This window comes from Pan troglodytes, chromosome 6 (genome assembly GCF_028858775.2).
Source record: "Pan troglodytes isolate AG18354 chromosome 6, NHGRI_mPanTro3-v2.0_pri, whole genome shotgun sequence".
Classification (NCBI taxonomy): domain Eukaryota; kingdom Metazoa; phylum Chordata; class Mammalia; order Primates; family Hominidae; genus Pan; species Pan troglodytes.
The window spans coordinates 39,026,641-39,052,358 of record NC_072404.2 but is presented as its reverse complement, the minus strand read 5'-3'; the positions used below and the strand labels follow the sequence as shown (position 1 = coordinate 39,052,358).

The following is a 25,718-nucleotide window of genomic DNA, read 5'->3' as shown; positions in this document are numbered from 1 at the left end:
TGTTTTACATTATTACATTAAAAATAAAATGATCATGAAAACATGAGCCAAGCAGAAGATATCTAACTTTTCCTAAGGAGAATTTTTCTGAGAATTATAACCTTGACTGACAAATAAAAATAAAGATATGGCTTTTTAATTTATTTAATGATTCCTACAAGGTCTTTTCCATGTGAATAAAACACTTATCAAAATAGCCATACTACAGTTTATGAAAGTAGTGTACCAAATGACAGGCCATACCTCAATAATGGTTTAGCCACATGGCTATAAGGACATTATAAGCACAATTCTTGTGCTTCTCCATTTTAAGCCCCATCAATATAATATCTAGGGGTCATCTCATAAAGACCTTTTATCTGACACAATGGAAATATATGCATGCATGTAACGATGACCATCAAAAATCATGCAACTAATTTTACCCCCAAAATCCTTCAATGAGATTGACATAATTTGTCCAAATTATGTTTACTGAGGTACCAATAATAAGAGGAAGAAAAAATATACGAACTATGACATAATTCTGTTCCTTCATCCCCCATAACTCATGTTAAGTTACAGTATACCACAATGCAATAGCAGATTCACTAGGCCGTAAACCAAAGCTCTCCTCTTTTGATAGGAACCCATGAAAGCCAAGAGTTCTGTCACTCTACCTAACATTTCTGATTATAAACTCACTGCCCCATCTGATTCAGAATTCCAAGTTCTATATGAACCAGAAAACTGTACAGACATCTGTTAGTGACCTATGATTGAAGCAACATATTTTATAACTACCCTCTTGAATCTTTCCAACCTCTACCACTGCCCGTGGCCCCTCTACACTATCTATTGACTTCTAAACAAAGGTAGCAAATTCTATAAAATTGTCCAAGTAAGGAACAGAGATTAATAATGGCATATTATATACTCAGAGATAAAGCCCCAAAATAAACACTATAAACATGTTTCAAAGTAAGATATACTTGGTACTAGTGCCTCATGGGAATTGTAACTTGGCATATACTACATTGGTTAAGAGTAGCAAAGATACAGGAGGTAGGAGGGAAGTGGCTGGGAGAAAGTACCTCAGCAGACTAAAAAAATCTTCCACTGTAGACATAGAAAAGACCAAAACCAGTGCCGTGGTTTCTCAAAACAGTGATATGGAACACAATTTTTACACACTTCCCCAGAAAACAGAGAAAACAAATGACAAAGAAATGAAAATTATGAGGAAAAAGAGAGCAGATATTGGGAACAGAAAATAAGTAGCCAACCAAAAGATATTAGTTTTCCTGAAGGACAGATTAAATCAAACAAAACTGAAGAAATAATCAAAGATATAACATAGGAAACCTTTCTTCAGCAGCAAAACAAATGGTTTAAACAGATTAAATTCACTACATTCCCAATAATATCAAGGAAAATATCATCATACAGATATATGGTGGCAAGTGTGGCATTTACAGAAAAAATGAAAAACATTCTACAAGCAATCAAACATAAAGAACTGATTACCTACAACAAAACAAAAATCAGGTTGTCCATGGATTTCTCCTCAGCAACAATAAAGACTGACAAAGACTTGAATTCTAATCAAAGATAATACAGCAAAACTTACCAAAAACAGCAGAAAGTACTACAATAACTACCACCTCCCAAAAAAAGGAAATTGAATGAGGAAATGACTACAGTCACAATCAACAAACTTTGAAGCCTACCAAATATCTTAAATTCTGGACCACAGTAAGATAGGATACCAAGAGCTGGCACCAACTCTGCAGACTTCAAGCAGAAGAGAGAGTCAGGTCCTAGACTAACGGAATGAGATTTAAAGACATGCGTGGGATACAGAAGGAGTGACATCAGAAAAACCAGAATGGAAGCAAAAGATATGGCCCTATACCTGTGCTTTTATCAGCTTCCTAACCAATGAAGACAGAAAGACAAGCGGCAGCCACTGATTCTTAGCACCAAGGACCTGTGACAGGGGCCGTTAGGGGCTTCTGTGAGACTCACTAGCCTCTTGAACCCTGAAAACCAAGGAAAATGGACCCCCAGGGCAAAAGAGAAAATAAACAGAGTGAGAAGGTGAAAATATGCAGGTGATCTGAGCTAATCATCACTCTCCCTCAAAACTCCCCACACAATCCTTCAGCAAACTGCTGTCACCATTTAAAAAATGAGTAACTGTAAAATAAGAAGAGATGTATGTGTGGAAATTGCAAAAAAAGGAAAGGGGTAGACATGAGGGAGATGAGAACATAAAAGACAGAAAATATCCATAGCAAAAACTTCCTAAAGAAACAAAAGAAGAATTCAGAGAAATAGTAACCCCTTGTATCAGTGAAATAAAAGAAACCATTTTTTTCATTGTTTGGAGAACTCAAAAGATACAGGGGTTGAAAGCCACACTAGAAGCAATAATTAGAATAAATAAATTTTTAAAATGAGAATAAATACACTAAAAACCAACTCAAGAACATGGATAAGCGACATGAAAAAAATCACAAAAACCAAAATAGAAAGAACAAATATATACAAATAATTAATTGATGAGGAGTAATGTTTTAATTCTTAAAGACTGAGAAATAAGTCAGACAAGCATCCAGACAGAAAAAGTAATTCATCCAATAAGATGTCTTTTTAAAAAAAATTAAGCTACCTTCAGGCTTTTCCACAGCAACTTTCAAAACCAAATGGAATGTCCAAATTTCAGAGGGAAGCTAAGGTTATCTTCAGGTATAAAAACAATATACAATTATTAAGGTAAGAACACTTACACGGCTTTCCACAAAACTACAGGATGATTAAACTCAACTCACCAAGAAATGAATCAAGATAATTCAGGAATAGTAAAAGAACTAGTGGTAAGCTTTGACTCCATTTAGATATATCAACAGGATGAAAGCACTATAGAAATTGTGATCACAAAAAATGTATGGAAATGTTTTAAATTTTGACAAAATAAATAATAATATACCAATAATACCAGAATTTGGCAAGAAGAGAGGAAGAAAATATAAGTATGCTATTTTCCTTATGTTTCACAATTGGAAGTCAATAGACACTACCAAAATTTGAAATGCAGCTTTAAAAGACTAATGGTATCAACCAAAAAGGCATTTTTTTCTATTCTTGTTTAGAGAAGCCTTTTAGAAACTAAAATATAATGTTGTGAATACACATTTATAAAAAATTCATATATTCCTTCCACTTCAGCTATTTCTTTTTTCCACTAGGATATAATGAAATAAATTTATATTTTAAATTCATGGCCACACACGGTGGCTCACGCCTGTAATCCCAGCACTTTGGGAGGACGAGGCGGGTGACTCACGAGGTCAGGAGTTCAAGACCAGCCTGGCCAAGATATTGAAGCCCTGTCTCTACTAAAAATACAAAAAAATTAGCCAGGCATGGTGGCAGGTACCTGTAATCCCACATACTCAGGAGGCTGAGGCAGAGAATTGCTTGAACCCAGGAGGCAGAGGTTGCAGTGAGCTGAGATCGCACCACTGCACTCCAGTCTGGGCAACAGAGTGAGACTCCATCTTAAAAAAAAATTAAAAATAAAATTCATGTGGTCCTGTTTTGTAAATTTTATTCTATGCCTAAATTTGCACGTGTGTAGAGAAAAATATCAGGGTTGATATTTAAAAGTGCTAACAAATGTTCATTCTATTTGATAAGACTCAGGTAACTTTAATAAAAAGGTATTTTATTTTTCTTTGTACTTTTAAATAATAGTTTTTAAAAATGCAGTTCTATACTTTTTGCAAAAACCACAAAGGTTATTATTTTCTCTAAAAGCTATTTTAAAAACAAATAAGGGGCCAGGCATGGTAGCTCATACCTGTAATCCCAGCATTTTGGGAGGCCAAGGAAAGAGGATCTCTTGGGGCTAGGAGTTCAAGACCAATCTGGCAACATAGGGAGATCCTATCTCTACAAATTTTTTTTTAATCTGCCAGATGTGATGGCATGTACCTATAGTCCCAGCTACTTGTGAGGCTGAGGTGGGAGGATTGCTTGCGCCCAAGAGATCAAGGCAGCAGTGAGCCATGTTCACACCACTGCCCTCCAGTCTGGTCAACAAAGCAAGACCCTGTCTCAAAAATAATAATAATAATTTTAAAATTAAAAAAATAAGGAAGCAACATCAATAAAGTCTGAAGGTGAAATATAACAATACATTTTTACCACGGAATATAATAACACCCTATATCATTCCTGGGAAAATTAAATGAACCTATTGAAAGATGAAGCATTGGCCAGACACAGTGGCTCACACCTGTAATCCCAGCACTTTGAGAGGTTGAGGCAGGAGAATGGCTTGAGGCTAGGAGTTCAAGACCAGCCTGGACAATATAACAAGATCCTATCTATAAAAAAAAGAATTTTTAATTAACTGAGTGTGGTGACACATGCCTGCAGTCCCAGCCACCTGTGGGGCTGAAGTGAGAGGATTGCTTGAACTGAGGCATTCAAGGCTGCAATAAGCTATGATTACACCACTGCACTCCAGCCTGGGAAACAGAGTGAGACCCTGCCTCAAAAAAAAAAAAAAAAAAAAAAAAGGCATAGACCACAGCATACCAATAACTAATATCTAAGTGAACTCAAAGCAAACAAATGAAAAAATAAGCAAACAAAAAAAATTAAATGGAACCCAAAAGAGGTCATTTTATAGTGACAAATTTTTTTAACTCACCAAAAAAAACAGCTATCAGGAATATAAGCTGACTAACATAGAATATCTAAACCAAAAAGCTTATTCAACAGAAAACTGACAGAAAAATATAGTAATGAAAGACTAATATTCTACTCTTGCATTATAACAAATACAAGAAAATATCAATAAAAATGCAGAGGTGCTAAATATCAGAATTTATACCTTACGTAAATTCCAGGAATATTTACGAATTTTCTGTGGAATGTAAGAATTCAAAAAGAAAATCCTTAAAATACAGGATAGCAAAAAGTATATAGGCTCACATTCTCTTTCTATAATGCAAAAAAAAAAAAAAGACAAATTAACAGCAAAACTTAAACCAAAAAAGAAAATGTCACTTTGGAACTAAAAATATTTTGCTAATAAATTCGGTTTCAAGAAAAAATCCTTCTTCCCTCTATGAGTCTGTTTTTTCATATTTTAAAAAGGTTTTTCAACTAAGAGATCTTATAAGGTCTTTAGAGCCACAGCTCTTCCCCTGACACATAAAAACCACAATGACTTTTAAGTATTTAGGAAACATATATCATATGTTCATCTTTCTCACTGATTATTCAGTGTGATATGCAAAAGTAAAATGGAATGTATTATCTAGTTGGAGAGTTAGGAAAGTCAAATAGTAGTTCATCAACATAATTATAAATGTGATAGAAATTCAGAGAAGAGGGAGACCATGATAAGCTGGAAAGGCTTATTTATGTGACTTGAGCTATGTCTCGAAATAGAAATACGAAAATCCAGAAAAGATATGGGGGAAACATTCTGGTCAACAATATTAGATCAATGAAAGCTAAAGAACAAAGTATTATTGAGCACACATGGACATAAACATGGGAACAAAAGACACTGTGGACTACAAGAGTGGGGAGGGAGGGAGCGGCTGTGGGTGGAACACCTACTTATTGGGTACTATGCTGACTACCCGGGTGACAGAATCTGTACCCCAAACCTCAGCAACACACAATATACCCATGTAACAAACTTGCACTTGTACCTGCTGTATCTAAAATAAATGTTTAAAAAATTTTAAATAAGCTAGGAAATTTTTTAAAAAGAAGAAACTGTTAAGTAACAAACTTAAAATAAGTGACTATTGTGGACCTAGCCTAGGAAGAAAAACATTGAAGTACTAGACCAAATTGCTCAAACTAAAAAATGAGCTGCAATAAGTACTGCAATAAGATTTTAAAGCTTGCTGTGAGCTGCCAGCAAAGTTTAGAACGGTTCTCATCTCTGTGAAGTTTCATTCAAATGGACTTCCACACTTGTAGATATATTTATTTGATATCTCCAGAGAGAGTAACATTACTGATAAATGATGATCTTTATTTGCCACTTGAGAAACTGACCACAGCAGTAGTAAGATGCTGGGCTCTTCTGATTCTGTAACCTGTATATTGATTTCAATTTCCCATAGTCTGACCTACAAAAATTGAAAATAATTAAATAAAAAACAATTTAATTGAGAATGAGATTTAATCTGAAAAGGAAGAAGAAAACACAGACAGAATTGGAACTGGTATGTAATAAACAAGGTAGAGAGGACTAAAGCTGCCAAGTAGGTGGGAGTGGAAAGAAAAAAAAAATCTTAGACTCTGAGCAAAATGCTGTTATTAAGTATAATTGCATCAACTTGATCTAAATCCAACATTTCTTATTCACTGAAAAGAAACGTATTTAAAAAGCAGCAACTTCCTTCATAAATCAACACATTCAGCCAAGGAAGCTTCTGTCAAAAAGCTTTAACCTTAAAGGTAATAAAAAACAAGAGAAAAATTATTTCAGTACTGTCAATTTCAAATAACTTCCTAATATAAATATGTGGGCTGAGCACTGTGGCTCATACCCATAATCCTAGCACTTGGGGAGGCCAAGGTGGGAGGATCACTTGAGGCCATAAGTTCAAGACCAGCCTGGGCAACATGGTGAGTCCTCATCTCTAAAAAATATGAAAAAATTAGCCAGGAATGGTGGCATATGCCTATAGTTGTAGCTACTCAGGAGGCTGAGACAGGAGGCAGAAGTTCAAGGCTGAAGTGAGCTATGATCATGCCAATGCATTCCAGCCTGAGCAATAGAGCAAGACCCTGTCTCTAAAAATAAACAGATAAGCTATAGCTAAGTTAGTAATAATTACTTTTAAAATTCTAACAGATTTTGATATTGATTTGAGTAATAACTCTCTCTCCCACATGGTATGGCTAGATGTGCGTCAATTAAATGCTCTCTCGATTGCAATGTCATGAATTAATTTTGTTTGTACAGTGAGCAGGAAGAACTCGTCAGGCAGTTACAAATTTGGGGGCTTATCCAGGATCCACCCTTGCAAATATCTGCCCATGGTTCATCAGCCTCCTCCAGTATAACAGACCTAGAGGTGAGCTCTCGCAACTGCTTATTTCTACTGAGGGTCATCTCTGGCACCGTACCTGCTGGTGAGGCACTGTCGACCCATAGGGCAGAGATCTAATTACAGTGAAGAAATAGTCCTGGAACCTGTCTGAAATGCCTCTTATTAAAAAATCTGTTTGCCTTCATCACATACAAAGGCCTAGCCCATCTGCAATACCACCTCCTGATATGGGAAACAGCTGTTCAGCTGAACTCATCTAGTCTCAGGACTAGGAAATTAAAAAAATATGGGATGATATATTTAAATTTGCTGTTTCCTATTTAGTGAATCTGTATTTCTAACAATCTGCTCATTATCCTATAGTCTGTGGTTCACTTAAGTGCTATGCTAAAACTGTGGGTGAGAATATTAACGTCTTTGTCATATAAGCCTTGGAAGCCCAATCAGGCACCTATGAATACATGCAAAGCAGTTCCACTCCTCTTACCCTAGGGGCAACCCATACCACAACTATGCCCCCTGTCAGTAGGAAGAAGTTACAGCAGTCCTCACCCTTTTCCCATATCATAGCTTACACCTCAGGAATGAGGCATGCTGAAACTCAAAGGGCGAAAGTGAAACAGACTTTGCAAAAATTATCACAGTGAGAAAATTATGGCAGTGGGAGAGACATGATCTAACCCACATCCCTCTAGCCTCTAACCTTCAAGCTCCCTTAATTATTCCTAGGCTTAGGCTAGGCTAGCTTTGGGAGACATTTAGTTTATAGTTTAAGTAAAAATAGCCCTTCCCCAAAACTCAACTGTCTTTGTAAAGCTAATGAGAGAACACCAGGCTAGGAGGATAGAGTAGCCTGAATTTTGCTAAGGTGTAGACAAAAACAATTGCCAGCCATTATTCCAGAAGTCACAAGATATGCAACTTCCCCAATACTCCTACAGATAACATCACTATTGTAGAACCTAACGGTGGTCTTGTAAGAGATCTTTACAGGTTTTTTGCATTTCTGAAACCCATGATGGTTCCACCTGGACCCACCAACTGCTCCCAGAAGTGATTCAGCATGCAACAGGATCATTTCCCACACCCCTATGATTGCACCTTCCAAACAATTAGCAGCAAGCACCCATTGCCTAGCCACCCCAAACTCTTCCCCCAAAGAACTTTTGAAAAACCCCCTAACCTATGAGCCTTCAGTGAGATTGATTTCAGTAATAAGTCCCTCTTCAGTGTGGTGTGGCTGGCCTTGCATCAATTAAACTCTTTCTCTACTGAAATACAGTGAATTGATTTTGTTTGTGCAACAGTCAAAAAGAACCTGTCCAGGGTTACAGTATCTGGCCCACAATATTTTCAGCTGTCTGCAGGAAAATATTTATTCAATTGTTCCTCATATAAAAAGGGAACCAACTACCTACTCAGCTATTGGGCATTAGATGTGCTTTGTTGGCAAGATAAAAAATATGGGGCTCTTCTTAGGGAATGACAAAAACAGGAGCATTGAAAATCCAAGTGCTGTGATTTCTCGTCACATTAAATAACAGCAAGACCCTCTAATGAAATGATGAGCATCCTCACATGGCCTTGTAAAGTGTCAGGGCTGGCTTCCTCAGGCCTCTGCAGGGTAAACATACTCTTCCCTTAGACATTCGCTGTCTTTGTGGTTTACAGACACTAATCCCAGAGCCACAGTCTGTCCCCAGGTGATGACAATGGGAAGAAGGCCAACTACCACAACTACATCATAGAACAGATCTTCACAGGTGGGCTGCAGTTGGACATCACCTGCCAAGTCTGCCATGGAGTCTCCACCACCACAGACCCCTTCTGGGACATCAGCTTAGATCTGCCTGGCTCTTCCACCCTCTTGTGGCCCATGAGGTGAGGGAGTGAGGGCAGCATGGTGAATGGCAAAAGCCACATTTTGGGAACCACCACACCTATGGACTGCTTACAAAGGTGAGAAGCCCACCAGCGCTCACGTGGCAAGGAAGTATCTTCCTCACAGGAAGGCTGTTGTTGATCAGGACGAACGCAGGGCTTTTCATTCACATACCCAGGATAGAGCCTTGAGAAAAGATGTGGCATTAGCCTGCAGTTGGCTGCAGATGCTCTTGCTAGTTTATGCTGTTTTTTTCTTTTTTCTTTTTTTACCGGATGACTAGATATTGGTGTTCACTAGCTTTGCATTGTGTAGGGTATCTGTAACACCAGCTACTATTCCAACTTCCCCCCTGTAAATGATCTGACAGCCAAAGAGCAAAACTGGAAGCTCGCTTACCTTTTGTGGTTAATAACCTAAACCGCAGCATGAGCTAAGAGCTGAGTGCTCTCCCCATGGTCCACGGCCTTTTTTGCAAGTGATTAAAATATAGTTGTGGTGTTCTGTACTTATGATCATTTTTGAAATTGTCCATTTACTGCCTCAGTTTAGGTAAGTAATAAGATTTAAGATGTGACTATGATAAAAGGTATTTAAATAACTGTAGCATACAGCTTACAATTGTGGTGAGGGCAGAAAACCTTCCTAAACTTTATGTTAATTGAGTCTAGTGTTTTACAATCTTTATTTTCTTTTTCATGCATTAATTATAGTTTACTGAAGAAGAAAAAAACTCTAATAGAAATTACAATGGAATTCTTTCAAACACAGTCTAATCCTATACTTTGTGTTAAATTATATGTAAGAAAAGAAAAATCTTCAGTTCAACAATTAGAATTTATTTTTATATATTAATTGTGGAAAATACTAATGGCAATATTTGGATTTAATTGTTTATAACTGTCATCTTGCAAAAGCTATGAGAAATAGGAAGGTTCACTCACAGGTACCTAAAATAAAATGACAGGCTACTTTTGAACATAAGCATCATGATGCACACTACATGAAAATTTGGTGTTTTACTCATAATATTTCAGTTATTATTGACCGTTAACTCATAAGTTGCACCTAGACCAAAAACTATAAATTAACAATAAATATCTGCTGAGAAGCCATACCTTTGCACTTTTCTCAGTATGGTGACTCCTGAAATGGGTACATCCCTTGTATATAATGTATGTGTAAAAATATATATATTTCAAATAAATGTTCTCAATAAGGTCTTTCTACCCATCATTCTCCTGTGCTCAAAATACACACAAAAACCCCAATAATTTTTAAGTATTTCAAGATATTGGCTCCTGAAGGACATGAAGATTATAAGTCAAAATGAGACCCATACTCACCAGTGTGGATCTGTCTTTTTGCAAATGAACTGTCACTTAAGAGACCAAAGAGAACAGCTTTGGATGGATATATAGACTCCTGCAAGAATTACTCTTCCAGAAGTGAAATACTTGATGTTGCCCTGCTGGCAAGATGTTTTTCCTGTTCTAAATCCTTCTAAGTAAATCTGATACAAAATGTCTGGTGAGTATGAATATTCTGTTAAATTTAAAAAGACCATGTGATGGACATTGCAAAAGCCAATCTCAAAACTTTTAAATTATTTTTCAGACACAAAGTAACTATAACTTGTGTTAAGTGCATAGCAATTAGAATTATATGTTTTTTCTCATAAAACATAAGAAAGCAACTTCTTTTTAAAATATTCAATGTTTTCAAAACACCGTTTCCATTTTTCTAAAATTCAGGCTTTAGATAAAACACTGATGCAAATATGAATACCCTTCGTTGAGCTTCAACAATAATATTACACTCAAGCCCTTAATAGGAGAGAACTCCATCCTGATGAGAAACTATAGGTGTCACTGAAGAATTCTACAGATGGCTTTTTTTTTTTTTTTTGAGACACAGTCTCACTCTGTCACCCAGGCTGGAGTGCAGTGGTGTGATCTCGGCTCACTGCAACCTCCACCTCCTGGGTTCAAGCAATTCTCCTGCCTCAGCCTCCCGAGTAGCTGGGACTACATGCACACGCCGCCACACCTGGCTAATTTTTTGTATTTTAGTAGAGACGGGGTTTCACCATGTTGGCCAGGCTGGTCTTGAACTCCTGACCTCAGATGATCTGACCACCTCGGCCTCCCAAAGAGCTGGGATTACAGGCGTGAGCCACTGTGCCCCGCCCCGTATGGCCTTTAAATGCTCAATAAAATATTATAAATAAGTAGAACTGAATACATCTGAGAATCTATGAAGCTTTATGGAAAGTTGTATTTCTATACGTTTGCTGATATTTTCAATTCCTAAACATAATCTAAGATGCTAAAAAGTTCATTGGCATCTCAGTTTTTATACTGATGACCTAGAAAAATTACTCACTTAGATGGCTCATTTCTGTCATTTTTGATAAATTTTGTAAACTTAATGTTAAAGTATGAATTCTGGTTTTCAATTTAAATACAAAGTAGCCCCACTTAAAATCTAAACTGTGTAAACACATGATCATTAACAATTCTGCATCACTTGACTTAATGAAATGTCTGAAACAAGGTGAGAACTTATTATAATGAACAGTGTAATATCATCACAGTCTATCAATAAATGTTCTCTAAAAGGGACTCATCAAATGCTAAAAGAAATATTTTTGTATTCTGAAGAATAATCTATCAAGTAAACCATTTTCTTGATATCTTCACCAGTTTTTACCTTTAATTTACTAAGGATATCTTGCTAGAAATATTAAATGAAAATGATTAATAGCACTAATTATCCTTCCTTTCCAATAAAAGTTATATTTTAAATTACTTTTATTATTGACATTCATACTACGTCACCTGTAATTTTTTAATAAAATCACTTGTCATTATTTCATAGAACTTCTAGAAAATTTCTTGACTAACATCCTCTTTAAAAACTGTGTTAAATTAAATCACTTACTGCAAACAGCCCACTCTTACTGCTACAGGAATGTGGGGAAGTTGGGTGGCCCACTTCAGTGTCACATCTTGATAAATATGCAGCATGTTATTATGATTTCCAATCAAAGTATTTATTGTTCCTTCAGAAACTGTAAGTTGAAAATACAGAAAAGAGACACTAAGAAAACAGTCATTTGGAAAAGTGTATCTCTTTTAGGAAACTGATAGCACAAACTAATTCTAACACCTGGATTTTAATACATAAAGATTTTACATAATAAAACATTACTTTGTAACTTTACCAGTATAAAAAAGAAAGGAATCATTTTACAGTCTTGGAAGCTATAACTAGATAATCGCCAACGTTTTTGCATTTCATCTAGAAAGCATGAATTTCATTAATATGTAACACATTTAAGCTAATGATTTACTAGGCATTCACTACAGATAATTCATTCTATTAGACATTACTATTGTGCTTATAAAAGAGTCTGATGTTCCCTTGAAAGCATCTTGAATAGCCACATTATGGAAAGTATTAATGTATTACGGAGGCCAATTTTACAAGTCATTTTGTACAAAGTAAAATGACTGACAAAACCAAATGTGTGCTTTATATCAAACTTCTATTCAAACTTTGAAAGTTAAAATTTCCATTACATATTCAATATTAAACTGTTTTCATATATGTTTAAAATATGTGTATGAGTGTGGCTTTTTCTGGTGTATATCACATAGCCTTGACATATGGAAGAGATAAAAGAAAATCTTTCTACACACCTGAGCAATATGGCAGAAAACAACTTGGGCTCCAATCAAGCTTCTTCATGAATCGAATTTGTCCATTATCCTTAAGGCAAAAAAAGTTTCTCTCACCAAGAACAAAAACAGAGGATGCCGACTGATTGAAAGAGACAATACATATGTCAAGGGCTTGCTCTCCAATATTTAGAGTCCAATCCACCTACAAAGCAAAACTCAATATCAATTTAGTTGCTAACCTCAGAAAATTTCAGTTATTTTCATATCAATATAAATTAAGAAATTGCTTTACAACAAAGCAGAAATATGAAGATGGGCTAATCTCTTTCATTTCTTTATTCTTTTTTTTTTTTATCACTATGACCATTTTTCTGGTATTTTACAAGACTCTAATCAAAGTTTTGTTCCAGGTCTTACCAAATGATATTAACTATTCTGCAGTTCAAGAACACTAAAATACTTATCTGCTTCCCTAAAAAACTTCCATGAAAATGATATTGTGCTTAATTTGCAAATCAAATTTAATAATCCATAAAAACTATCATTATGATTGTACATGTGTTTTTATAGGGCAACTAAAAATATATCAATATGCATATACAGAGTAGTCACCAAGCCACTAGAGAGTATAGCAGAATATTCTATACATAAGAGCTACTCCAGGATATCTCCATATTGCTGGGATACAGTTAAAGTTCAATAAATGCTTCTTAAAGTAATGAAAGAATGAATGTAAAATGAGAGCTTTTCAGGATTCATCTTCCATACAATATTTCTAAGTCAGGAAAATGCAAAAGAGCAAAGACATACCATTTTGAAAAATATTGGCAGAAAGGCATATACTGTTTTCAGTTTTTCTAACTTTTACTTTAGGTTCAGGGATACATAGGAAGGTTTGTTATACAGGTAAATTCATTTCACAGAGGTTTGGCATATAGATTATTTTATCACCCAGGTACTAAGCGTAGTATGTGATAGTTATTTTTTCTGATCCTCTCCCTCCTCCCACCTTTCACCCTCAAGTGAAAGTAAGAACATGTGATATTTAAGTGAGAACATGTGATATTTGGTTTTCTGTTCCTGCATTAGTTTGCTAAAGATAATGGCCTCCAGCTCCATCCATGTTTCTGCAAATGACATAATCTCATTCTTTTTTATGGCTGCATAGTATTCCGTGGTGTATATGTACCACATTTTCTTTATCCAGTCTACGTTTGATGGATATTTTGATATTTTTGAATTGCTGAGGATTGTTTTATATCCGATTGTGTAGTTGATTTTAGAGTATGTGCTATGTGGTGACGAGAAGAATGAATATTCTGTTGTTTTGGGATGGAGAGTTTTGTAGATGTCTATTAGGTCCATTTGGTCAAGTATTAAGTTCAGACCTTGAATATCTTTGTTAATTTTCTGCCTCAATGATCTGTCTCATAGGGTCAGTGGGGTGTTGAAGTCTCCCACTATTATTGTGTGGCAGTCTAAATCTCTTAGTAGGTCTCTAAGAAATTGCTTTATGAATATGGGTGCTTTTGTGTTGGGTGCATATATATTTAGGATAGTTAGATCTTCATGTTGAATTGAACCCTTTACTATTATGTAATGCCCTTATTTGTCTTTTTTAGTCTTTGTTGGTTTAAAGTCTGTTTTGCCTGAAATTAGGATTGCAGCTCCTGCTTTTTTCCATTTGCTTCACAGAGTTTTCTTCATCTCTTTATTTTGAGCCTACAGGTGTACAGCATGTGAGATGGGTCTCTTGAAGGCAGCATACCATTGTGTCTTGCTTTTTGATCCAGTTTGCCACTCTGTGTGTTTTAAATGGGTCATTTAGCCTGTTTACATTCAAGGTTAGTATTGATACGTGTGGATTTGATCCTGTCATTGTTGTTAGCTGGTTATTATGCAGACTTGTTTGTATGGCTGCTTTATAGTGTCATTACTCCATGTATTTAAGTGTTTTTTGTATTGGTTAGTAACAGTCTTTCTTTTCCATATTTAGTGCTTCTTTCAGGAGCTCTAGTAAGGCAGGTCTGGTAGTAACAATTTCCCTTCTCATTTGCTTGTCTGAAAAGATCCTTATTTCTCCTTCACATATGAAGCTTAGTTTGGCTGGATATGACATTCTTGGTTGAATATTTTTTCTTTATGAATATTGAATACAGGCCTCCAATCTCTTCTGGCTTGTAGGGTTTCTGCGAAAGGTCCGCTATTAGCCTGATGGAGCTCCCTTTGGAGGTAACCTGACCTTTCTCTCTAGCTGCCTTTAACATTTTTTCTTTCATTTTGACCTTATAGAATCTGATGATTATGTGTCTTGGGGATGATCTTTTTGTATAGTATCTTGCAGGGGTTCTCTGCATTTCCTGAATTTGAATATCAGCCTCTCTAGTGAGGTTGGGGAATTTTTCATGAATGATATCCTGAGAGAGGTTTTCCAACTTGCTTGCTTTCTCCCCATCTCTTTCAGGGATGCCAATGAGTCATAAAGTTGGTCTCTTTACATAATGCCAAATGTCTTGGAGGTTTTGTTCGTTTCTTATCTTTTTTCTTTATTTTTGTCTGACTGTCTTATTTCAGAAAGCCAGTCTTCAAGCTCTCAGATTCTTTCCACAGCTTGGTCTCTTCTGCCATTAATACTTGTGATTACATTACGAATTCTTGTAGTGTGTTTTATAGCTTTATCAGGTCCAGTTAAGTTCTTTCTATACTGGCTATTTCGTCTGTCAGCTCTTGTATCATTGTATTGTGATTCTTAGATTTCTTGGATTGGATTTTGACATTCTCCTGAATCTCAACGGTCTTTATTTCCTGTCTATATTCTGAATTCTATTTCTGTCATTTTAGCCATCTCAGCCCAGTTAACAATCCTTGCTGTAGAATTAGTGCGATCATTTAGAGGAAGGGAAACACTGTGGCCTTTTGAGTTGCCAGAGTTCTTGCACTGGTTTTTTTTCATCTGTGTGCATGAGTATTCCTTTTCGTGAGGTGTAAATTGAGTATAGTCAGTAGACTTCTTTTCTGGATGTTTTCAGAGGGCTGAAGCTTTCTGCAAGGTTTTTATTTATAGCTAAATTCTTGCCTTTGGTTTCAAAGTGGGGTATGTTAGCAAGTGCATTGGTCAGTAAGTAGGCTCTTTCTCACTTATGTGGCACCTCTATATTTTCTCTTTCTCTCCTTTTTTTTTTTTTTTTTTGAGACGGAGTCTCACTCTGTCGCCAGGCTGGAGTGCAGTGAAGCTATCTCAGCTCACTGCAACCTCCGCCTCCCAGGTTCAAGCGATTCTCCTGCCTCAGACTCCTGAGTAGCTGGGACTACAGGCACATGCCACCACACCCAGCTAACTTTTGTATTTTTAGTAGAGACAGGGTTTCAGCATGTTGGCCAGGATGGTCTCGATTTCCTGACCTCGTGATCTGCCTGCCTCGGCCTCCCAAAGTGCTGGGATTACAGGTATGAGCCACTGCGCCTGGCCTTTTTTTTTTTTTTTTCCATTTGGAGTCTCACTCTGTTGCCCAGGCTGGAATGTGGTGGTGCAATCTTGGCTCACTGCAATGGTTGCCATCATGTTCCCTATCAATGCTCTGAAAGTGCAGCTCTTCTCCCACTTCTGTGCTGGCTGTAGATCACAGCTTGGCACTCCCAGGCTGCACTCTGCCTCTCTGGGGAGATCTCAAGCTTTATATTCCCTCCCCAGCTTAGAGGCAGCAGAGTAATGGACCTTAGCAGTGGTTGGAGCCAAGGGTCTTGTCTCCTGGGGCTTCACCCAAGAGAGATGCAGAGCTACAATCAATCCATTAATCGGCCCAAAATGGGAGAGCTGTGGACCCAAGCCAGGGTCCCTGACAGGCATATATTGTATATGAAAGTAATAATGAGATGGTTTCACAGAGAAAAATCTGCATAAAGAGGAAATAGGGCTGCTGTAAAAGTCAGGCTATGATCAACAAACAATGGATCCAAGAAAAGATCATGAAAAGTCACATTAAAGACAAGATGAATTTTGGGCCATCAAGACATGATCTTAGGTAGTCATCTACTTTAGATATTAAAATATTTGAAGAAGGTATAAAATCCAAATGGGGCTGGCCAGAAAGGCAAATATTGCCAGTATATGTATAAGATCAATCTGTAGAAGGGAGACAGCCTAGTGAACATAGGTAGGTGCATCAGACTATCTTAAGCTGAACTAGAATTCAACACTAAGAAATTATTTGATTACTATTTGGCTCAAGTATTGCTTATCCATATAAAATGACTCCACTGGACAAGACATGAATATCAGTCCCATGACAGTTATATTTCTCATTATATTGTAACAGGCTAGCATTTGGCTTTGTACGTCAGTGTCTGTACCTCGGGTTGATGTGTGCCTCACTCTGAGAGGTGATTTATTCAAAGTGAACAGGCAAATCATGTTTCTGAGGCCACAGTCAGATCCAGCCACTAAATACTTTCAATTTACCAGGTACTGAATGCCACTCTGTGACCTCCACTTAGGGAAATACACTACATTCTGAATTAATGAGTCTCATAAAACATAGAAATTTGCTAAGAACAATAATAAAAAAAAAAATTCTTCCACTTCCAGCCAAGATGGAGTAATAAGGAAATGATTTAGCATCCCACCTAAAACAACGACAAAGTGGACAAAATAAATGAAACAATAGTTTGCAAGGCACTGGACACCAGACAACAAAGCACAGCAATCCCTTAAAGACAGAAAACAAACGAGGTGAGTGGCATGACTGCTCCAGCCTTGAAAGAGTTTCTAGGCCATAGTGCAGGGGAAGAAGAACCTAGGCAGAGCCCAGCAGACTCTGTGAATTGTGGAGATGGATACTCAGAGTCTGGAGAAACCACAGCAGTTGGAGTTAACAAGACAGCACACCAAATAGCTACATATAAATGCTGCATACAGACAGAACTCTGGAGATCTGCAGAGAGTGCCCTCAAATATTCAGCTGAGTACTTACTGGCAAATTATTGTAAGGAAACTACACAAGGCCAGGGAAAGAACCACCCAAAAAAGATTAGAGATAACAGTGCCCAACATTCACACAGGGTATAAGATATTTCCTGTGCCCACCAGCCAGGCTGCAAAACCTCATAATTCTGAGTGAATTGGTACAGTACTAAGAAGGATCTTGCCTGAGGAATAGGGAATAAGTAGCCCTAAAATGAGCACTACCCTGGTCCCACTTAACAAGTCTTGAGAACAAGGCCGCCAAAAATCAAACTGTTTCCAAGTAACTTAACTGTGTCCCAGGGATAACCTCAAGAACAGTATACACATAAAAAATGAAAAATTCATCACCAGCAGGCCCACACTAAAAGAAATGTGAAAGGAATTCCTTTAGTTTGAAGGAAAATGAAACCAGATGGAAAGATGGAATTATACAAATTAAAGAAGAACAGCAGAAATGATACCTACATGGGTAAATACATATTTTTCTTGTCATTTAAATCTCATTAAAATATAATTGATTATTTATGCAAAAATAATTACAATGTAATATGGGGTTCACAGCCTATGTAAAAATAAAATATAGGACAATAGCACAAAGACTGGAAGGTAGGAAACAGAAGCATAGTTCTTATATTATATATAAGGTAATATATCACCTGAAGGTAGACTGTGTTAAGTCAAAGAGAAATACTGGAAACCCTAAAGCAAACACTAAAATAACAAAACAAAGAGTTATAGCTAATAAACCAGCAAAGATAAAATAGAATTTAAAAAAACTGGATAAATCCAAAGAAAAGCAGAAAAAGAGGAAAAGGAAACCAAAAAAACTAGACAGACATATAGATAAATAAAACAAAATTAAATGGCAGAGTATATATCACACTGATTTTAAAAAGCAAATCCCAGCCAACTACATGCTTCTTATAAATTATGCACTTGAAGTATAAAGGGTCAAACAGATTCAAAGTGAAAAGATAGAAAAAGGTATCAGAATAACACTAATCAAAAGAAAACTGAGTATTTTACCAACAGATTAAGTAGGTCTCAGAAAAAAGAAGATTATCAAACAAAAGGATAAAGGTCATTTCATAATGTAAAGGGGAGGGGTTCATCATGAGACAGAACAGTCTTAAATGTTTATGTACCTAATAACAGAATTCCAAAATATCTGAAGCAAAAAATAAATAAATAAATATAGATATATGCCAGGCGTGGTGGCTCATGCCTGTAATCCCAGCACTTTGGGAGGCCGAGGCAGGTGGATCACGAGGTCAGGAGATCGAGACCAGCCTGGCCAACACGGCAAAACCCCATCTGTACTAAAAATACAAAAAAATTAGCTGGACATAGTGATACATGCCTATAGTCCCAGCTACTCAGGAGGCTGAGGCAGGAGAATCACTTGAACCCGGGAGGCGGAGGTTGCAGTGAGCCAAGATTTTGCCACTACACTCCAGCCTGGGCAACACAGCGAGGCTCCGTCTCAAAAATAAATAAATAAATAAATAAATATAGATATAGATAGATATATTTCCAAGGAGATACAAAAAAATCCACAATTACAGTCAAAGATTTCAATACCCCTCTCTCAATAACTAATAATAACTAGTAAAAAAACTAATAAGGATATAGAAGAGTTGAACAACACTATCATCCAACATAATCTAATTGACATGTATGAAACACTCTAACAACAAAAAAAATACACATTCTTTTCAGGTGCACACTGAACGTTTACCAAGATAGATCATATTCTAGGCCATAAGACAAATCTCAAAGAATCTAAGAGAATTTAAATCATACAAATTATTTTTCTGAACACAAAACACTTAAATAGAAATCAATCAATAAAAAGGTAGCTGTGAGTAACACAGGAAGCTATTAAATGACTTCCCACAACTATCTTATTAAAATCACTCCATTGGGTAAGTTCTGTTTCTTCTGCAATAGATTTGATATTGCTCCATGGTATCACACTCCTGCAAAGTGACTATCGTGTAACAAAATGAAGTTTTACTGCTATTTCTTACTCTATTCACTAATCGAATGGAAAAACCACTCAACTGCAATTGCCTTCAGAATACATCCTCAGTGGGAGACATGGAGTAATCAATAAAAACTGCAAATGATAAAGAAAGGCTATTCCAGAGAGAAGAAAAACCATATGCCTAGAATGAAGAAGAGCCATGGAATATTTGGAACAATGAGAGGCCCTATATGGCTGAAGTGCAGACTATAAGAAACAAATGGAAGAACACCACTATTGAGGAGGTCAAAGGACAATTTAATTACCATTATCAGTAAGTTCATCCAGACATTTTGCTATGTGCTTTATATATTTATTATATACAATACATATATTTATATATAAATACATAATTTATCTTATAACAACTTTTTTTATTTTGAGACAGAGTCTTGCTCTGTCACCCAGGCTAGAGTACAGTGGCACGATCTCAGCTTACTGCAATCTCTGCCCCCCAGGTTCAAGCGATTCTCCTGCCTCAGCCTCCCAAGGAGCTAGAACTACAGGCATGGGCCACCATGCCTGGCTAATTTTGTATTTTAGTGGAGATGGGGTTTCTCCATGTTGGCCAGGCTGCTCTCGAACTCCTGACCTCGGGTGATCCACCTGCCTCAGCCTGCCAAAGTGCTGGGATTACGGGCATGAGCCACCGCGCCCAGCCTAATAACAACATTTTAAAAGATATTATCACTTTGCAAATGAGGAAACTGAGATTTAGTAAGGCTAACAAACTTGCTGTACCTTGCTCAAAAAAAAGTAAAGCTCTCAAGACCTGTTTGACTTCAATCTGTGCTTTAACTATTATTACTATGGTGCTTCTAAATTCTGTGCAAAACTATATCATATTTTTATTCATTGTGCTCTTTTACTTTTTACTACCAATGGAAAAAAATATATCTTCATCTGATTCTTGACTCTTTCCAAGTTACCCTTCTGTTCTACCATCTCCTGAACTTCTGTATCCTAATACAGAAAATTCTGCATAGTCTTCTCCAATATTGTTATGTTAGTATTCTAAATTCTACATTATTTCTCCATTTAGCTTCCTTCTTGTGTATCCTCAGATTTATTTCAGTGTTTCCACCATAATTTTAGTTCCTTCTATTTTTTGCCTTGCTGTCTATGGAAGTTCTCAAGATAAGGAAGAGTTCATAATCACCATCTATTCCCCAATTTATAATAAATGGAGAATTCATCATTTACAATTTTTCTTCAAACTACTTTTCAAATTATCAAACTTCACCTTTGTCTTTGAGCTAATTCTATCTTTGTGAGCTGTGAATTTTTATCTTTTACTTATATATTCAGTCGCATGCCTACTAGTTACAAAATATTTAAAGAATTAATGGCCAAAACATTTCTAAATTTTATGCAAACCAAATGTTCATGGATGCAAGAAGCTTAACAAATCTTAAGCTCACAAAAAGAGAAAGAAAAGTACACATTATAATCCCATTGCTCCAAACAAGTGATAAGAGAAAATCTGGAAAGCAGCTAGAGAAAAAAGACACTTCAAACAGTAGAATATAATCTACAAAATTTTGCCTATTAAGGAGAGATTTTTTTAATGTTTCTATTTTTATTTGTTAAAAGTGACTCCATCTGGATATCCACGCTTCTAGTGGTACAACTCTACAATCTGTTATATTAAGACCATGACCAGGCATGTGTTTCCATTGCTCAACAACAACCAACTCAATTCTTAGGTCATTAATATAACCATAATATAGGAAAGACAATGGCTGACATTTTTTTTTACATTTTCTTCCCATGAATTATTATTAACAAACATATGTGATTAGATATAGCATTACTGAAATTTTTATATATTAAAAAAAGGCCTTACAACTAGTCTTTTTCCAGAACCAAGTTTTTGCTGTTCAGTCTCCTGCCTTTTATCTGCATCTGTTGCAAAAGCAAGTACCTGGTACCTGTATGAAAGAAATTTAAAAAATTATAAATGAGTTTATAATTAAAAATTATAAATTATTTTAAACTTTAAAAGTACACAATAATCTATAAACTTTATAAAGCACTTTTTCCTAGTTTTTAAAAACTCTAAAATTTAAGATTGAATTCTTATTGAGTGATATTGTGACATAAAACTGTGTAAAATGTCATGATAAAGAAATTATAACCATATGTCCATTATTCAGTGTTGGGAAAACAGCTCTACCAACTATTAAAGCACTTCCATTAGAATTTTATGTGACAAGTAACAATGCTCAAGAAAGATCTAGCACCTAAACACTAAATAGACAGAAAAAAATGTAAATATGCAAAGCAGTCAGATGGAGTAGAAATTATCAATACATAATCTACGGAACCAAAAAGAACTCAGTTTAACCCCAGTTTAACCACTTAACTAGGTAAGTACATTTTTGGCAAATAATCACTCTGTGTCTGGCTTCCCCATCCATAAAACAGAAATAACAATCTCTAACACAATCATTGTTAAAAGGATTAAACAATAAATTATAAAGTGCCTACTATTTGGTATATAGTAGGTATACAATTATTGATTGATGGGTTGACAAAGAGACAGATTTATATAGAGATAGAGATCAATCACATAGTAGTTTGTAGCTGGTAGGTAGTGAGTTCTCAGTAATTGACATTATGATCTATAAGTATTTTACAGCTTCTATTTCAATAGTGGCATTTAGCTCAAATTATTCTTAAAAACAATTTATAAATATTATTCAATCTAGAAATGATTAATTTATCTAATAAAGTTGAAATTTCTATATTTCTCATTAATTAATGGCATATTTTTAGAAGAATAATCCTACTGTACATAAAGCAACTACAGACTCACAGATGCCTTTCCCTCCTATTGAATCAAAACTCACATTTTCTAGGAGACAGATATCTGAGAGTGTAAAAATCAGGGACCTGAATGAAGGCAATGTGGCATATCTAAACAAGCACTGAAATGTACAATGGTCTTCAAATGTCATATACCAACTCTGAAAACATCCTATCTCAATCAAGAATAATTCACTTATGAAAAACCTGTAACTTCAGTTGAATGCAGAATGACTATGATTTAAATTTTGCAAGACATAGAAGCTGATGACAAACTTAACAATAGCTTATAAAAAATAGATCTTATCATTAATATGAAAACGTAATATATATAAATTTCATTCATTTTATAAACATATAGTAGGGATCCAATACAAACATTAACAATGGAAAAACTACTACATAATCTATACTCATAAGGTGCTCCCACACTAGTTGTAGAGACTCATATACAGAAAGCTAAGTATAACTCAGAGTATCCTGTGCTAATTAACAGAAGGTATGCACGTAGTACCAATAGTAACAAGTAATTGGGGGAGAAAAGATATGCTCTTGGTATAGGTTCAGGAAGAGAAAGCTAGGTTTTAAAGGATGAGTGAAAATTCTATCACGCTGGTAAAGAAGGAGAAGGCATTATGGTAAATCAAATAACAAATGCAAAGGCATGCAGCAGTAAAAGAGACATGAAAGGCCATGACAGGAGTTTAGGAGAGATGCATGACAGGGAGGAATGAGTCATGGGGCACATGAAGTAAGAGGGAGAAGATCTCAGCCTTGTAAAACCATGCTACAAAATCCCACGGTCAGCTGCAGCCAATCTCTCTATACCATCTGAGATTGACCTTCAAAATCCCAAAGTCTCTAAAAGTGCAAAATAATTAGACCTCACATTCTGAACTCCAAATAGGATTGTTTTCCTATTCCCAATTCATAGCAACAGAAATAGTATGCGCTGGTGACTAGAACATCATCCCAAAGCTTGTCCTGCTATGGATCTAACCCTAGGCAATTAGTTACATAGGTGGTTCATTTCCTACAGAAACCAACCTGCCAAGGGATAATATAGATATTCATGAGATTGTTACAAAGGTCCAAAACTCTTTGAGCTGTTTGAAGCTTATATATATAACTATGGTCATTATTTTATCTAAGAAATAAGTGAGCCCCTAAAGCGGCCTTATTAACATTAAAACAGCAGGCAGAGGCACAGCCAAAATTGACTACTGATTTCCAAATCCAAACCATTTCTCTTCCTAAAAGACAACTCAGAAGAGTATTTTATTACTTAAACTTGACAGTAAAATTAGATGATGACAAACTTACAAGAGCATCTATTTTATGGTTCTTCCTTAATTCCTCTTAACTGTGACCAATAAAGTACGTAAAAATCTATTTCCAAAACCAAACAATTCCAAGCAGATTTGGAAATTCTGAAATAAAATATTTGGATCTTTTTTCTTATCACTCAAGTGTTCAGTAACATAAGCTACACAAAAAAGTTCCCTTGTCGAGATTGCTGAAAGAATAATCAGGGCCAATGTAACAAGATCTTATGAAAGAGTGCCATACATGTCTCTCAGAACAGAAAGGCACTAATCGCAACTACAGCAAGTGCAGCTAAACGGTGGTGCTTTTTGACTCACTAACCACAAATGCTTCACAGGTCCTGTAGTGCACCAATAACAAACTCAACCACATAGTTTAATACTCTTCCAAATTGCTTTGTAAAAACAGTAGCAGGTAACTAAAATATAGATTGAGGCATCACAGAGCACAAAAGTAAACCCTCCAAAATCATTTATTTTCAAAATAAACAGAACTGTCACCTCAGTGAGTGGCAAGAAGTTTTGGAACCTTGATATGTAACCCAGAGAACTTTACTAGAAATGGAAGCTCGAGACACAGAGCATTACTATGTTGATTTCAACTATAGCTAAAACATTCTTGACTATGCCGGGGAGAATCCTTTTCATTGAAAGATGCCAGTAACAAAACAGAAGCTTTCTTTATACACTTTTCACTCTTTTATCAGTTCTCATTGAACACCCACTTTCACCAAGGTACAGTGCTGGGCACTTCAGGGGATACAGAATTCCTGCCATCGAGGAGCACTGAGCTTAGTCAAGGAGAAAAACAAATGTTTACTATCAGTGAAAGCATAAGTAATACCTAAGGGAAGCACTGAAAAACTACTATGTAAACTGAGAAAAAGGAGATGTTGGTTACATCTAGGTCAGGGAAGAACTGAAGGGGAGCAGGGAGGCTTCTAGACATAATTTCCATGTGCAGAGAAAGAAGGAAAAGCGCTTCAGACATAGGAGATAGACAGTATGTGGGAAAAAAAAAAAAAGGAGAGAGAGAAAAACCCTTAACATATATGGAGACTACAAATATTTCCATTTGGTCAGAGCCAAAGATTGGAGAAGAATACTTCTTTTTAAAACAGTCAATTAAATTCAACAAAAACACTTTTAAATATTTATTTAAGGCTGATTATTTACTTAGCGATGTATTAGGAGCTATTGAGGGGTTGCTGGGGAAGGGGTATAGCAGACAGAAGGAGAGAAATAACACCCATGGCAGGTATACTCTTTTAGGGAGCCTCCCTACACTCAACTCTTAGAGGTCCCACCTCGAGGCCTCCTCAGCATCCTATGCAAAGCTCTGCTATAGCCTGTATGACAAATGGACTGAAGTAGCTGACTGACTTCCTGCCTCCTTGAATACTATTTGAGGATAAGAGGCACGTCTATTTGACTACATTTCCAGTACCTTGCACAGTGTATGGCACACAAGCCTGTTGAAAAATATTTGCTGAATGAATGACTGAATAAACAAACTGAATTATTCAGTCAGTGAAGAGATGTTTAACACAGATTCTTCTCTCAAGAACCTGATAATGCAAGATACTCTGGAAAATGTCAGTACAAGAAGGCAATACATGACATTAGCCAAAAATCAGTGTTGTAGGCAGTAATATATCTAGGAGGTGAAAAAAGGAAGACAGTTGAACCAGTTAACTTCAAAAGTCACTTCCAAGTCCAAAAGTCCACATCATAGAGGTAAAATGGGACTGGATTATAAAAAGCACTGAATGTCAATAATAAAAAATCTAGGCCGGGCGTGGTGGCTCATGCATGTAATCCCAGCACTTTGGGAGGCTGAGGCAGGCAGACTGCCTGAGCTCAGGAGTTCGCAACCAGCCCGGGCAACACAATGAAACCCTGTCTCTACTAAAATACAAAAGTAATTAGCTGGGCGTGGCAGCATGCGCCTG

At 36.2% G+C, this 25,718-nt stretch overlaps 1 protein-coding gene across 16 annotated transcripts in view; it reads right to left on the bottom strand.

Annotated features, from left to right (window-relative positions):
- Positions 1-25,718, bottom strand: part of BBS9 (Bardet-Biedl syndrome 9) — a 797,962-nt gene that overhangs the window by 618,856 nt on the left and 153,388 nt on the right. For all 16 annotated transcript variants that reach the window (XM_063814159.1, XM_063814155.1, XM_054655541.2 and 13 more), the window contains 3 exons: positions 21,480-21,564; positions 12,663-12,846; positions 11,902-12,031 (listed from right to left, as the gene is read on the bottom strand). In XM_063814159.1, the coding sequence (XP_063670229.1) occupies positions 11,902-12,031; positions 12,663-12,846; positions 21,480-21,564 (399 nt within the window). The remainder of the gene's footprint in view (positions 1-11,901; positions 12,032-12,662; positions 12,847-21,479; positions 21,565-25,718) is intronic.